A 14,743-nucleotide genomic window follows, 5' to 3' on the forward strand; every position below is an offset into this window, starting at 1 on the left:
ATTCCATATTTTAAAAAGTATTTCCTGAATTGTTTCAGACAAGCTAGTCATCTAAGCATGCAAACCAAAAACATGTTCATTCCAGAGAATTTTGTTTGTCTGTACTTTGGTGGTGTGTTTCTTTTGTCTCATTACTAAGAGATGAAGACGTACTGCCAATGCAGGTAGAGAAAGCTAAGGCCATCACCCTGCTTTGGCAAAGAGAAAGTTACTAAATTTATGAGGATATAATTAGCACATGAAAACGAAATTCTAAAGTCCTCGTTTGGCACTAATTAGACCTTTTATTCTTCGTCTTTAGCAGCTCGATCAGGTCGCATTCATGTTAATGAGCAATGATCAAGAGTTCAAGAGAACAGGTTAACTTTATGTGTTCGAGTCCAGACTCATTATGTAGTTGAGGAAAAGCGAAAGTAGAGCCTATTGGTCACTTAAGGTAGCCTATTTGGTTCTTTTTGATTTCATATCATGGTAAAATTAATGTTCTTATATTTTCATCTTCGTACTCATCATCGATATGAAAGGGAAATATGATATGTTCTGTTTTGTAATTTCTTCTTTGTTCATCATATTTAACCTTCTAAGGCTACCCAGCAGCATTTGAAAAGTTTCAAAAACCTACTACCGCAGAAATTTTTCCATTCTTTCACATTTGTGTCCTTTTTTTTTTTTTGTAGTTATATTGATGAACCAAGCAAGCATTATGACAAGGGCTAATTAGAACAATATTCCCAAGAAATCAAAATTACAGTGAGAAAGTTATTAAATGAAAAAATGCATATCCTCGCTACTACAACTACAAAAGGAAAAACAGCCTTAGAAATTGATAAATGCAAGACGAAAGAAAGATTTAGAGAATACAAATTAGGGAGTTAGACTCTCAATGTTGCCCGAAGAAAGTGAGGAGAGGATCATAAACTTTATGTTTGGCATTCCAACCCATAAAGAAATCCATATGAGCATACTCCTCTACGTATTGTTCCACAAGCTTGTCCTTGTCATGATCTTTGATGTCATTAAGCAAAAGCTTCACATTGTTGCCGTCCAAAAGTGTATCTCTCCCTCCATAGCCGAGGAAAAGAGGAATGTCTTTTGGAATATTTGCCATGTTGTACGCTGGAGGGGTAATTAAACTTATTGTAGTGCTGCAAATTTGTGAGTGGAAGAGTGTAATCGAACATTCTTATGGTTCCACTTCTGATCATCTGAGACTAGTGTACGATATTCTTTGTGGCAGTGGATTGTGGTGTATGTTTATAGTAAAGATATGAACTTGAAGGACTTAGGCAGCAATTTGGACCTGTTATAGGCTTATAGCAGCCATATGTTGGAACAGTCCACACCCGGTTGTATGCAAATATTAATGGTCTGCAGAGTTTGTTCTAATCGCCCTAGAGGAGGAAACTCCCGGAGACCAAAGATGTAAAATTGCTCAGGCAAAAATGTTTGAGTAGCAACTCTTAAAAGCGGGCTGGATATGTGACCCAGATAAGCAATTGGGCTAAGGAATGGCCAACATAGTGTGACCTCTGTCCTGTTTGCTTGTTCACATAATTTAACAAAGCAGGAAGATCATAAGCAGCCGACTGTTCCCATGTCCAGTCCCAATAAGCAGGATCCTTAGTAGCAAGTGATTTGTGTCCACGGCTAGAGTCCGTTCCTCGAGAATTAGCAAGCCATACATCAAACCCTTTGTCAGCCAAGATGAACGCCAAAGCCTGGTCCGGTGGATTGAGTAGCCATGATGTAGCATCCGTTAGAAGCCCATGTTGCAACAAAACAGGAGGCTTCTGAGATGTGGTCGAATTTTTACCAAACCGTCCAGATGGAATTCTCTGCAACCCGAGAATGTAACTATCTTCTGTTGTTACTTGATGTTCTTCGCAAATATAGCCTCGTGTCTCCACAAGAGATTTGCAAATACCTTTGTGAGTATCATGACCATTGTTTTGTGCAAATCCTGAAACACAAACTAGAGCCGAAAGAAGTAGAATACTAGCTGAAAGGTACTTGGCCATTTTGGAGTTAGAATGATATAATTGGTGGTCTTGGATGAATTAATACAACAAGTTTCGACAGCTTTTGCTATTTATAGAGATGTTCATTGATAAGACAATGTTCATGTTATTTTATGATTAGGATTATGACTTTAATTATAATTAGGAATTTAATTTGACTCTAATTTGGATTATAAATAGCTTTACCATGTATATTTAGGAAACATGTTCAACTTTGCATCTGTGAATTAGAAAACTACATCAACATTGGATTTCGCCGCTGCCACGAATTCCATTTTCAAAACAAGAGAACCTTGAGTTTTCCGAATTTCAAACAAGCAAGTGATCCAAGTATGCAAACCAAAATATGTTCATTCCAGAGAATTATACTTGTTACTTCGTTGGTATTGTTTCGTTTGTCTCATTAGTGTAACTTATATCTTAAGAACAATCATGATCATTAAGAACACTAATACAATAGGCATGCTTGAAAACAGATTATTACAAAAGGAACCAAGATACATACCTGAAGCAGTAAAAGCATCAAACGCCATTGTGCAAGTCTGGTCTTCTGCAAAGCTCGATCTATGTTCGAGAATACTCACAATGGGGCTGAGATTCCTTAGTCCTCGTGTTAAGAGGATGCAGGGACCTTAGACTTATATAGAGGTTGATTATTAGGATTCATCCCATAATAGCAATCCTAATACTAAAGCAATTAGGTCCTCTATACTCTGTATCAATGTAATCACTTCTCATAGAAGTAAACCAAGTTTCCCAATACGATAAGGATCACAGATATAAAATCCTTATAGTTTCAGGGATAGAATCTTTAATGCAATCTTGATCACTTCATCCATAAGTAACCATATGCAATTGTTGAAATCATAACGTGAATAATGTAAGTCCAATCTTACAATTAGTGACAGATGAAATCATGAAGACGTACTGCCAATGCTGGCTTAGAAAACCAAGACTATTACCCTCGCTTGGTAAAGAAAGTTACTACATTTATGAAGATATCATAAGCAGATGAAAAAGACAATCAAAACTCACATAACCCGATCTTCTGTCCTTTGATTGAGAGAACTCTGCTTTCTAATCACAACTCCTAGAAAATTACTATGTTCTTCAACATCCATGTTGAATACTGTGAAAGTAAATATCAACACAGAACAAAAAAAGTAAAAAGGTATTCAGACAGAGGGTGGTGCTTGTCCCAAAAATACAGAAGACAAAGAAGGTGGTGAGGTTTACATGGGCTAATTACCCTTCCTTTTCTCTCTTACTGGTGTAAATTACCTTATCAGAGAAAAAAATTTGGAAAAAATCTGCCGGGGCTGCAGCCCTCTACAATGCTCCATACTTATATCTATCACATTGTCCAGCGGAATATACATTTTGATAGCTTGATGTTGGTGGTTCTGCTGGTGACAACAACCTCGCTGTAGTAGTAGCTTCTCCGTCACTGGAGTTCACACAGATGATAAGATGGGTTAACAAAATAGTACTAGTCATCAAAATGAAGAACAGGAACAAAGATGTGGGATGACGGCGACAAGAGTAATTAGAGGCTAAACAACAGTATTAAAGACAACTGAATTGTGAAGTGTTTGGTAAGAAAGAAACTTAGAGAAAGTCGAAATGAAAGAATCTCATTATTAAAAAAATGAATGATTAATTACAATGGAATTTTATGTAGCCTGAAAAACTGAAGCTTTCATTAACATGAAGTGCAAACTCTAGCAACCGGCTTCTAACTATGATTGACAAGTTCCTGCAGCTCTAGATGAACAAGTAATTCTAGTTGACTTAGCATAGTTACAATCTGTACTCTTGTTTCACATGGAATCTGCCACTGTAAGAGTAAATAAGCAGCTTCTTGCTTTGTTATGCAGATTGAAGTGGTAACGTTGATTTTCCGTGTAGATGGTAGCAAACAAATCACCATCTTCAGACTTTACTAAGCAATGGAGAATCAGTTTGCTAATATTCCAATGTAATTTCAGTAGCTTACATGATTTGGTAGCTGAACTGTAATAAGGTGATTGTCGTGATAGAGGAAACTTTAACATGAAGACAATATAGGGAAACATTGATCAGCCCCTAGTCGTCACCTGTGAAAAATTAAAACGCGCGATCTACAACAACTTATCCTAATTAATCAATAACAACAAACTGATCATCAATAAGTAAGGCCATTGGTTAGCAATATATAGCAATGAATCATATGGAGAGAGAACAAAAAAATAGCTCTATCCACATTAGTATAGATTCCGACTAAAATGTAAAAGGATCAAGGCCTCACCTCACTTAAAATTTCTCAGCCACTAATACATCCTCTGTTATCCACTTCACTTGGTGCCTATGTTACAGTATTTGGCTAATTGCATTTTACTACTCTACGATGTGAGAGTGAGGTCGATTCAGTTTCATAGATTGGAACCTGATGTTTGGAAGTCGTAACAATTTCATACCTCCTATTGATTTGATTATCCAGTTAAACTGTTGACTGGAAACGTGATATTGTTAGACCTTGAAATCAATCTACAAAGAGACATTTTGACTCAAAAAAGCAATGTTCTCTTGGAGTTCACAGCTGACTATATAGTACTGAAGTGACTCCTCTGAGGGACAATACTAAAACAGTAGTACGAAGTTGTGATTTCGGCAAGATACTGGTCTTTGTTCCAAGTTCCAAGCCTAGTTGTCAGCAAAGGCTATGAATACATGAGGGGGTAAAACAACCAAAAACATAGTAGTAATCGGTCATGACAATTTTTACTTTACCAAGCTGTCATATTCTAGATGATCAATTGGGAATACATATAATCCAGAGAGTTCAGTACTACTACTCCAACATACTGCTCTGAAATTGGTGTTAGAACTTGATACAATGGATAAAATAACAGATTAATAGAAGGGAGCTAGAAAGAAAAGAACATTATGAGTCTAAGCTATGTAATTTCTGAGTCTGACCAACACTCACAGCAACTTGCGAGCTATAAATTTGGCTAGTCAATTACAGTAGTTGTTGCTGTCTTATTATCTCCATCGCTGATGCAACACAACTGCTCCATGTCAGTGTTTAGAACTTTGAAAGTGAGGACAGCAGCACTAAGGGCCAAGAAAATGAAGATGCTCAAGCAAAAGGAAATTCGATGTAGCATCTCCATCTCATGATCCAGCCAAGAGTTTTCATATCTTCTTCCCTGAACTATTGATGTTGCTGGTGCTTCTTTCTTCAACAGATTGCTTGGTGGATTAAACTGTCTAGTTTAAACAAAGGCATCTAATTGGGCCTACTTTTCCTAATTAAAAATCATTAGTAAGCTACATCAACCTTGGATTTCGCCTCAGCCACGATTCCATATTTTAACAGGTAATTTCCTGGATTGTTTCAAACAAGCTAGTGATCCAAAGGATGGAAACCAAAAACATGTTCATTCCAGAGAATTATGCTTCGTCTGTACTTTGGTAGTATGTTTCTTTTGTCTCATTACTAAGAGATGAAGACGTACATACTCAATGCAGGCAGAGAAAGCCAAGGCCATCACCTTGGTTTGGCAACGAAAGAGTTGCTAGATTTATGAAGATATAATTAGCACATGAAAAAGAAAGTCTAAAAGTCCTCGTTTGGCACAAATTTAAATCTCTCTTGGTTTGGCTGATACATATTTTCATCCAAACAGAGAGCAAAGCAAGCCGCATTGGTAGTAGCTGCTGTTGTTGAGTCCCTCCTCAATAAGAAAAAACATTGGTTTGGCCAAGTAAGACAAGGCTCTCCACGAAAGAATCCATGAAGTAGTAGTCATATGCCTGATTTCCAAAATCTCTAAACTGTTTATCCTTGGGGTCATAAGACTTGAACGAATTGAGCTCTCCGTGACGACCCATTCTGACCACCACCTGACCACTCTTTGTAAAAACAAATGGCTCGATACAAGGTTCTTCTTCCGGAGATCCTAGCAGACGCACACTGAATAATTTAGTCCATGATTCGGCCACACCGTAGTCTTTCATCACCCACAAGTCAAAACAAGAGATTCCCTGAATCTCAGATAAGGCAAGCCAGCACTGATCCCCATCACCATGGTAACTTGAAATAATGGGTGGACTGTCTCTCCAAAAACCTTGGCGAATCTCGACATTGCGAAATGATTCATCAACCATGTCCAATGCCACAACGGAAACTGTACACTCCTCCTCCTCCACCCTTGTCAGGCGGCGTTGAACCCAGTGAAAAGCACCATTGACAAAAGCATGACGAGATGTAATAGGGGAAAAATCGGCAGGAACATTATTAAGACTCTTCCAAGCACTTCCTGAGGCTAAGGACCAAACCTCAACCTCAACCTGGCAATAGGGTTCCTTCACAATTCTCACAACCTTATAATCATCTATACGAGAATCATAGCAGAGATAATAACTTTCATACCTGTAGCAATCAACGGCACGACTGGGACTAGGCAAAAACCCAAACTTTCTAATGGATGGATTCCAGAGGATTACAGGAGGGCAGGGGTCACCGTGAATTGAGGAAACAGCAAGGCATACAAGTCCGTTACAAGTTCCGACCACTTGGCCACCGATACCTTTGGTCCAATTACTGTTGCGAATTGGATTTCGGAGGTTGGAATACTGACCGAATAAAGCTGCAGGGTTATCCCAATGCAAATCGTATGATTGGCGGGAGATGAGCAGGAGGCGCTTCGAAATGCCGTCGTGGGTTTGATTCTTGAGGTGGGTTTGAATGAAGGTAGGGTTTTTAATGAGAGAGTTCCATAACTTGCACACGGCGCTGCATCTGATTACGTCTTTGACGGGCAATTTCAACAGGATTTTGTCTATGATTTCTTCAGGAAAGTGTTCATCCACTCCCCATTGTTGTTTTTGGATCTTCATGGTCGGAGCCGCTACGCTACGCCGATGGGACCTCTGGGGCGGCTTGTATCTGATCGGAGCTGCGGATAAAGCTGTCGAGTTTGAGATATGGTCGGGTTCAGTTCCTCCTGCTCCCGAAAAGACCCTACTAAAATCCAAAGTTACACATATGTCTATCTGATTCAAAAGTCAAAACCGAATCCAAGTAACACAAGTACATGCAAGTACTACTAGTAAATTTTCTTTAGGATTAAATACTTGTTACTCCCTTGTACTTTGCTCCAAAAATGCATTTCTAACTTTTTTTTTTTTTAAAAGACAATTTTTTTTCAAATCTTCGACGCCTCTGCTCTCCGGTTTTCTTCGACTTCCGGTCACCGCCTCGCTGTTGCCAAAATGTTTGGCTCCAATTTTGCTGCAGCTGGTCAACAGTCTCTTTTCTGCGCGGGCGTGCCAGCACCGTTCGGGTGCGGTCGTCGGGGGTGTCCCTTGACCTGACTTCTATCAAGCGATTGTAGACGAGGAGAGCACCAACCTCGTCGTGGGATTCTTTGTGCCTTGTGGCGAGGACTTTGCTGAAGTTTCTTCTTGTTCACAAGTCGATACTCAATATTGCAGATTGAGCAGAGCGAAATCACCGGGAAGTATGGAGATCTTGCTAAAGCGTGACTTTAGCTTGGCTGGGTTGCTAGGGCGTTACCCTTGCTTGGCTGGTTCTGTAACCGTTGTGGTCGCGGCACTACCGTCGGCTCCCGAGGAGACTAGGACTGAAGCACGTTGACAGAGGGTTTGGTGGCACTGAAAGTCGGCTTCTGAGAAGACTAGGACTAGGAGTGTGATCACCGATAAGAGAAAGAGAATGAGAGGAGTTGCTCTTAGAGAGGTTGCTCTAGAGAGAACTTAGATCATCTTAGAGATGTTTTGATTTGTCTTGTTGTTTTTTTTTTGTCGCGGCACTACTGTCGGCTCCCGAGGAGACTAGGACCGAAGTACGTTGACAGAGGGTTTGGTGGCACTGAAAGTCGGCTTCTGAGAAGACTAGGACTAGGAGTGTGATCACCGATAAGAGAAAGAGAATGAGAGGAGTTGCTCTTAGAGAGGTTGCTCTAGAGAGAACTTAGATCATCTTAGAGATGTTTTGATTTGTGTTGCCGTTCTTTATGATACTTGTTGTAGCCTCTATATATAGGCTACCAAGCAACACTATTTGGCCTTAAACAACTCATAATGGGTTAGGTTTTAGCACTTAAACATTAATGGAATGTTAGGTTTAAGCACTTAAAACACTAATGGAATGTTAGGTTTAAGCACTTAAACACTAATGGAATGTTAGGTTTAAGCACTTACTGCTCCAATTTTGCTGCAGCTATATCTCCACCAAGAACTCAAAATGGGCCTTCGACCTCTTCACATCAAATGATCCACAATGAGTGTAGATCATTGTGGCAAATGTTTAGAGCTTTCTTCCACGTGGTTGGGCCGCAAACGCTGCTGGACCTCTTACAGGTCCAGTTTTCCAGTTTTGCTTCTGCAGAAAATTGGACTGATTGTTTGAAGGCCTTCCACTCAAAACTAGCTCTGTAACTCTTCATAAGAAATGATCCTTGAGCTGTCTAGAATGGATCTGCAGAGTTTCAGCTCATTTCGAGTTCATTTGATCAGTCTGCCACCCCTCCTTCCTTGTTTATCTCGGTTTCTCCTAGCCGAAGTAGGAAAATGTGCTAAAGTTGACTTTTCATGCTTCCATAGTAGGCTTTATTTAGCCTCTAAATATATATTTCGAACTTGTCAACAATATATAGCTTGAGCCACTGACTTTGGCTCAATTTCTCCAAGACGTGCCTTGTCAGGCAAAAATGCTCATTTTGGGTCCAAACATTGCCCCCCAGACCTCGAAGTCAAAGGTCTCCGTCTTGACTGAAGAGGTCTTGAATCAGCACTGCTCTTATAATGTTGTTGCTCCAAAAGCCACTTTTATTGGCTTGACTGAAATTACTTGACTGATTCCATATTAGGTATATTAAATGCCTCTTGTATATGTGCCCAGGCCAAAACCAATGCCCTCTAAGTATATCAGAAAGTTCAAGCCACTGTTTAGGCAAGAACACAACTTTTGCATCCTCCGCGACACACAAATTTGAAACTCTTTTTGTATTTTTCTTTTTCTATTTTTGTTTTTTGTTTTTTGTCTTTTGTTTTTGTTTTTTTTTTTTTTTTTTTTTTGATAAATGACGAAAATAAAAGTAAAAAACTGAAAATTGACAGGAAATTAAAAAACAAAGAAAGGAGCTAGCAGCACCTTGTTTGGCTAACTTCTAGAAGACCACGGGGGAGGCCATCTATGCTTCACTCCAAGCTCCGATGTATCAAAATTTGTAGGGTAAAAATCCCTCCTGTGAGAGCTTGTAGGAAAAGAACAAAGATACTTCGCGTCGAAGAATTGGAAGCAATTTGGCTCGTGAGAGGGGTAATCTTGCCCCCCAAGTATCTTTGTTGGTTGACGAGGCATGATCTTCATTTGCAATTCGGGAGATGACGGTGTCCCAAGATCGGCTTTGTCGCCAACTGTCGCCATCTTCTCTTGATCAAAGGGATGATCATGGGTCATATCTTGCCCCCCATGCATCTGATCAGTAGCCACGTATTTGGCTTGATCAGTGGAGAAATTAGATATTTGTTCAAAGACAATTGTATTGTCAGAAGAACAATCTTGTTGATGACCTTTTCCATGCACAGCCTCTGTGTAAGGCTGTGACTCACCAGTGAGACCCTTAGGTTGATTGCCACCTATAGGCAAGTTAGTCTCAGAAACAACCTCTTCGCGTGCAGGTTTTTGACGTTCGAATTCGCCTTGATGCGAATTAGCCAAGGTAGAACCTTCCTCGCGTAAGGTCGTGAACTCAAATGTTATGTTTGCGGCAGGTTGGGCAGTCTGTTTGTCTCTGCTCGAGAAAAGCTTTTGTGACTGCTCTTTAGCTTTCTGAGCATTCTGATTCATTCGCTGCTCCAACTCGCGAATTCGTTGTTCCCTTTTCGCGATCGAAGCTGCCAGATGCTTCCCATAATTTTCACTATGCACTGTAAGGATGCGAAGCCTCTCATCCAGGCTAGCATCTGGTGGAATGATGAGTGGTTCGAACTCGTCATCAATGTCAATATTGCCAATGGTGGCAACATTGGCCATCTTGTCACTTTAGGAATTTCTTTTGGTAAAGATTTTCCCCTGGCATCCCAATGATGGCGAACACAAAAAGACTCTAGTGTTGTCCCACTGGGCGCTTCAAAAATGTTTGTTTTGAAGCCCGGTGGTTGAATGTGCTTCAAGAGAAAAGACTCTTCTGATGTTGTCCCACTGGGCGTGCCAAAATGTTTGGCTCCAATTTTGCTGCAGCTGGTCAACAGTCTCTTTTCTGCGCGGGCGTGCCAGCACCGTTCGGGTGCGGTCGTCGGGGGTGTCCCTTGACCTGACTTCTATCAAGCGATTGTAGACGAGGAGAGCACCAACCTCGTCGTGGGATTCTTTGTGCCTCGTGGTGAGGACTTTGCTGAAGTTTCTTCTTGTTCACAAGTCGATACTCAATATTGCAGATTGAGCAGAGCGAAATCACCGGGAAGTATGGAGATCTTGCTAAAGCGTGACTTTAGCTTGGCTGGGTTGCTAGGGCGTTACCCTTGCTTGGCTGGTTCTGTAACCGTTGTGGTCGCGGCACTACCGTCGGCTCCCGAGGAGACTAGGACCGAAGCACGTTGACAGAGGGTTTGGTGGCACTGAAAGTCGGCTTCTGAGAAGACTAGGACTAGGAGTGTGATCACCGATAAGAGAAAGAGAAGGAGAGGAGTTGCTCTTAGAGAGGTTGCTCTAGAGAGAACTTAGATCATCTTAGAGATGTTTTGATTTGTCTTGTTGTTTTTTTTTTGTCGCGGCACTACCGTCGGCTCCCGAGGAGACTAGGACCGAAGTACGTTGACAGAGGGTTTGGTGGCACTGAAAGTCGGCTTCTGAGAAGACTAGGACTAGGAGTGCGATCACCGATAAGAGAAAGAGAATGAGAGGAGTTGCTCTTAGAGAGGTTGCTCTAGAGAGAACTTAGATCATCTTAGAGATGTTTTGATTTGTGTTGCCGTTCTTTATGATACTTGTTGTAGCCTCTATATATAGGCTACCAAGCAACACTATTTGGCCTTAAACAACTCATAATGGCTTAGGTTTTAGCACTTAAACATTAATGGAATGTTAGGTTTAAGCACTTAAAACACTAATGGAATGTTAGGTTTAAGCACTTAAACACTAATGGAATGTTAGGTTTAAGCACTTACTGCTCCAATTTTGCTGCAACTAATGGAATGTTAGGTTTAAGAACTCAAAATGGGCCTTCGACCTCTTCACATCAAATGATCCACAATGAGTGTAGATCATTGTGGCAAATTTTTAGAGCTTTCTTCCATGTAGTTGGGCCGGAAACGCTGCTGGACCTCTTACAGGTCCAGTTTTCCAGTTTTGCTTCTGCAGAAAATTGGACTGATTGTTTGAAGGCCTTCCACTCAAAACTAGCTCTGTAACTCTTCATAAGAAATGATCCTTGAGCTGTCTAGAATGGATCTGCAGAGTTTCAGCTCATTTCGAGTTCATTTGATCAGTCTGTCACCCCTCCTTCCTTGTTTATCTCGGTTTCTCCTAGCCGAAGTAGGAAAATGTGCTAAAGTTGACTTTTCATGCTTCCATAGTAGGCTTTATTTAGCCGCTAAATATGTATTTCGAACTTGTCAACAATATATAGCTTGAGCCACTGACTTTGGCTCAATTTCTCCAAGACGTGCCTTGTCAGGCAAAAATGCTCATTTTGGGTCCAAACACCACCATCACTCGACCCAGCAAACATCAGCCATCCTACCTTTGAATTCTCACTAGCCACCGAAGCTAGACGACGCCGCACGCGTCGCCACTAGGGTTGAACCCCCCCTCCCCCCGAGAGGAAGCTTCGACACCGGTAAGCCGCTACGATTTGACCGGAATAGGAAAACCCATCTGCGAACCCAGAAATATTTTGGGCTTCGATTCTCTCTTACCGGAACTTGTATGAAGAAAAGGAGAACATAGGGAGGACGACGACGTCAAGACAAAGCTAACGCCACCAGTCGTCCGCCGATTCGTGGCCGGAGGACGGAGAAATGGCCCTGTCTACATCACGGGTATCTGGGTCAGTGGAGACTCGGTCTGGGCTTCGATCTGATGTGGGCTGCCTTGCCATTTTTGGTTTGGAGTTCTTCGGTGAGGGAGGAGAGAGGTGAAATGGAGAGGTTAGATTAGGCAGAGTGGAATTTGATTTTAGGGATTTTGTTTCAGGAGAGAGAGAGAGAGAGAGAGAGAGAGAGAGAGAGAGAGAGAGAGAGAGAGAGAGAGAATATAAAAAAGGGGAGAAAAATAAAAATAAATAGAGAAAAACATAAAAATAAAAAGAGGAAGCAAGGGGTATAATAGTCACTTTAGGTCATTTTGGACCTATTGTGTAAGAATTAGAGAGAATAAGAACTAAATTGTTTAATTTAAAATGTGAGGGACTGAACTGTTTTCTGGAGCAAAGTACAGCGAGTAACAAGTATTTAATCATTTTCTTTACCTAGTAAAAACGATAATTTGTTAAAAGTTACATTTTATTTTCTCAAAAGATCCTATGGAAAACTTACACCTATACAAAGCTTTCATTTTCAATTTTACCATTCATCCTTAAATCCTAATCACTTAGCTCTTAATATCCATCATCAAATTTCATGTTTATGATTTCTGAATCTGACATACTATAGTTTGCATTTTTACTCGGTAATTCTTCATCAAACGTTATGACACTATTAGGTGAAAGTCTCCCAAACAATTTTGTATATTGTACAATAGATTTTGTCAAACAATTTAGATGATTTTTGTCGCTCCAGATTAATTCAGTAAATCTTTATCCCTCAAACTCTATTTATAGGAGTGTTCCTCAACAGCTCATTAATTATTAGGGGAGTTCTACCGAGCACATGTTTACACCTAAAGGCAATTTGAGAAGTATAAATAGTTGGACTAAGCAAATTGCCATTCAAAAAGTTATAAGTTGAAAAGAGTACGTAGAGTGACAACAAAATTTGGTAGAATTTATTCACCCTTTTAAAAACATAGAACTTTTTTTTTTTTATCTATTACTCATTCCAAAGCAGGACGGTACATATAATAAATTCCTGTATATGCTTGCAGCTTATCTTAGTGACTAATGACAAACAATTTTTTCAAGAGCCTACATGACTATATAAAGTCATTCGGCACAAAATAAATAGCCTCAATTACATTTTGTCAATACACTCAAATGTTGTGGTATGTGTAAAAATCACCCCATAAGCAATGTCTTCTAAATCTAGAAATTAATTTTCTTCTTACCCTTAGCACCAAGGCGTAGGATTTTTGTTCCAAGCCTCAATGGGCGCCCCGTCTTCTTTGCAATTTGGACCGATCAGCCAAGATGAATGCCAAAGAATATTGGTCTGAAGGTAGTAGCAGCCATGTTATCCCATCCTGCTCAAACACACCATATAAATAAAATGTCCCATCTCAGTTCATACTAGATGAAAATTTAACTTCCTGCAACATAAGGAGTCCATGTTGTAGAAGAACTGGTACCTTGTTCCCGGAGGTCTCCCGGACTTCCCAGCTGGAATTCTCTGCATACCGAGTATGTAGCCATCTTGGGTAGTTTACCTATAAACCAAACGGCAAATGCAACCACTTAGTTCAGTCCGCGTTTGTTTAGAATTCACAGCTCTTGATAAACTGAACACAAAAAAAGGAAGATGCATACTGTATGTTCTTCACAAGGGTAGCCTTGCGCTACAACCATTGATGCACAGATACCATCAGTACCAGCTGGAGCTAATGCTGAAACCATGCTGTCTTCGACAGAGAATAGCTTTGTTCAAGTACGAACTGCCAATCCCCAGAACAGAACAACAGCAATACTAGAGGTAAGAATGTTCGCCATTTTCATTCTTTATAATATTGAAGGTTCTGCCATTTTTTATAGGTAGAGAAAAGCAAACAAAAACAGAAAAGGATATTGACATGAGGAGCTCTGTACTAGGATATTGACATGAGGAGCTCTGTACTGGTATATCGTATACAAGCTCCTTTCTTCAACAGATTGCTTGGTGGATCAAACTGTCTAGTTTAAACAAATGCATTTAATTGGTCCTACCTTTTCCTAACTAAAAATCATTAGAAAGCTACATCAACCTTGGATTTCGCCTCAGCCACAATTCCATATTTTAACAAGTATTTCCTGATTTGTTTCAAACAAGCTAGTGATCCAAGCATGCAGACCAAAAACATGCTCATTCCAAAAATTATGCTTTGTCTGTACTTTGGTAGTGTGTTTCTTTTGTCTCATTACTAACTTACTAAGAGACGAAGACGTACTACCAATGCAGGCAGAGAAAGCTAAGGCCATCACCCTGGTTTGGCAAAGACAAAGTTACTAGATTTATGAGGATATAATTAGCACATGAAAATGATATTCAAAAGTCCTCGTTTGGCACTAATTAATAGACCTTTTGTTCTTTGTCTTTAATTAGCAGGTCGTCGCATTCATGTTAATGAGCAATGATCAAGAGTTCAAGAGAACAGGTTAACTTTATGTGTTCGAGTCCCGAATCATTATGCTCTTAGACCAAACATGTATACTTGAGGAAAAGCGAGAGCAGAGCCTATTGGTCTCTTGAGGTAGCCTATTTGGTTCTTTTTGATTTCATATCATGGTAAAATTAATGTTCTTATATTTTCATCTTGGTACTCATCATCGATATGAAAGGGAAATATGATATGTTCTGTTTTGTGG

At 40.1% G+C, this 14,743-nt stretch overlaps 1 protein-coding gene and 1 pseudogene across 1 annotated transcript; both read right to left on the reverse strand.

The window, feature by feature from the left end:
- Nucleotides 1-766: 766 nt before the first annotated feature.
- LOC133725087 (triacylglycerol lipase 2-like) lies at nt 767-13,798 on the reverse strand (annotated as a pseudogene).
- Nucleotides 4,819-7,027, reverse strand: LOC133709603 (F-box protein CPR1-like). The gene has a single exon (XM_062135432.1). It carries the CDS (start codon nt 6,900-6,902, stop codon nt 5,739-5,741), a length of 1,164 nt encoding a protein of 387 aa, XP_061991416.1. The 5' UTR covers nt 6,903-7,027; the 3' UTR covers nt 4,819-5,738.
- Nucleotides 13,799-14,743: the final 945 nt, after the last annotated feature.

The sequence above is a fragment of the Rosa rugosa genome, chromosome 1 (assembly GCF_958449725.1).
Source record: "Rosa rugosa chromosome 1, drRosRugo1.1, whole genome shotgun sequence".
Taxonomy (NCBI): Eukaryota; Viridiplantae; Streptophyta; class Magnoliopsida; order Rosales; family Rosaceae; genus Rosa; species Rosa rugosa.

Bases quoted from the DNA above. Each gene is read 5' to 3' on its own strand.
- LOC133709603 (XM_062135432.1), bottom strand. From the start codon at position 6,902: ATGAAGATCCAAAAACAACAATGGGGAGTGGATGAACACTTTCCTGAA.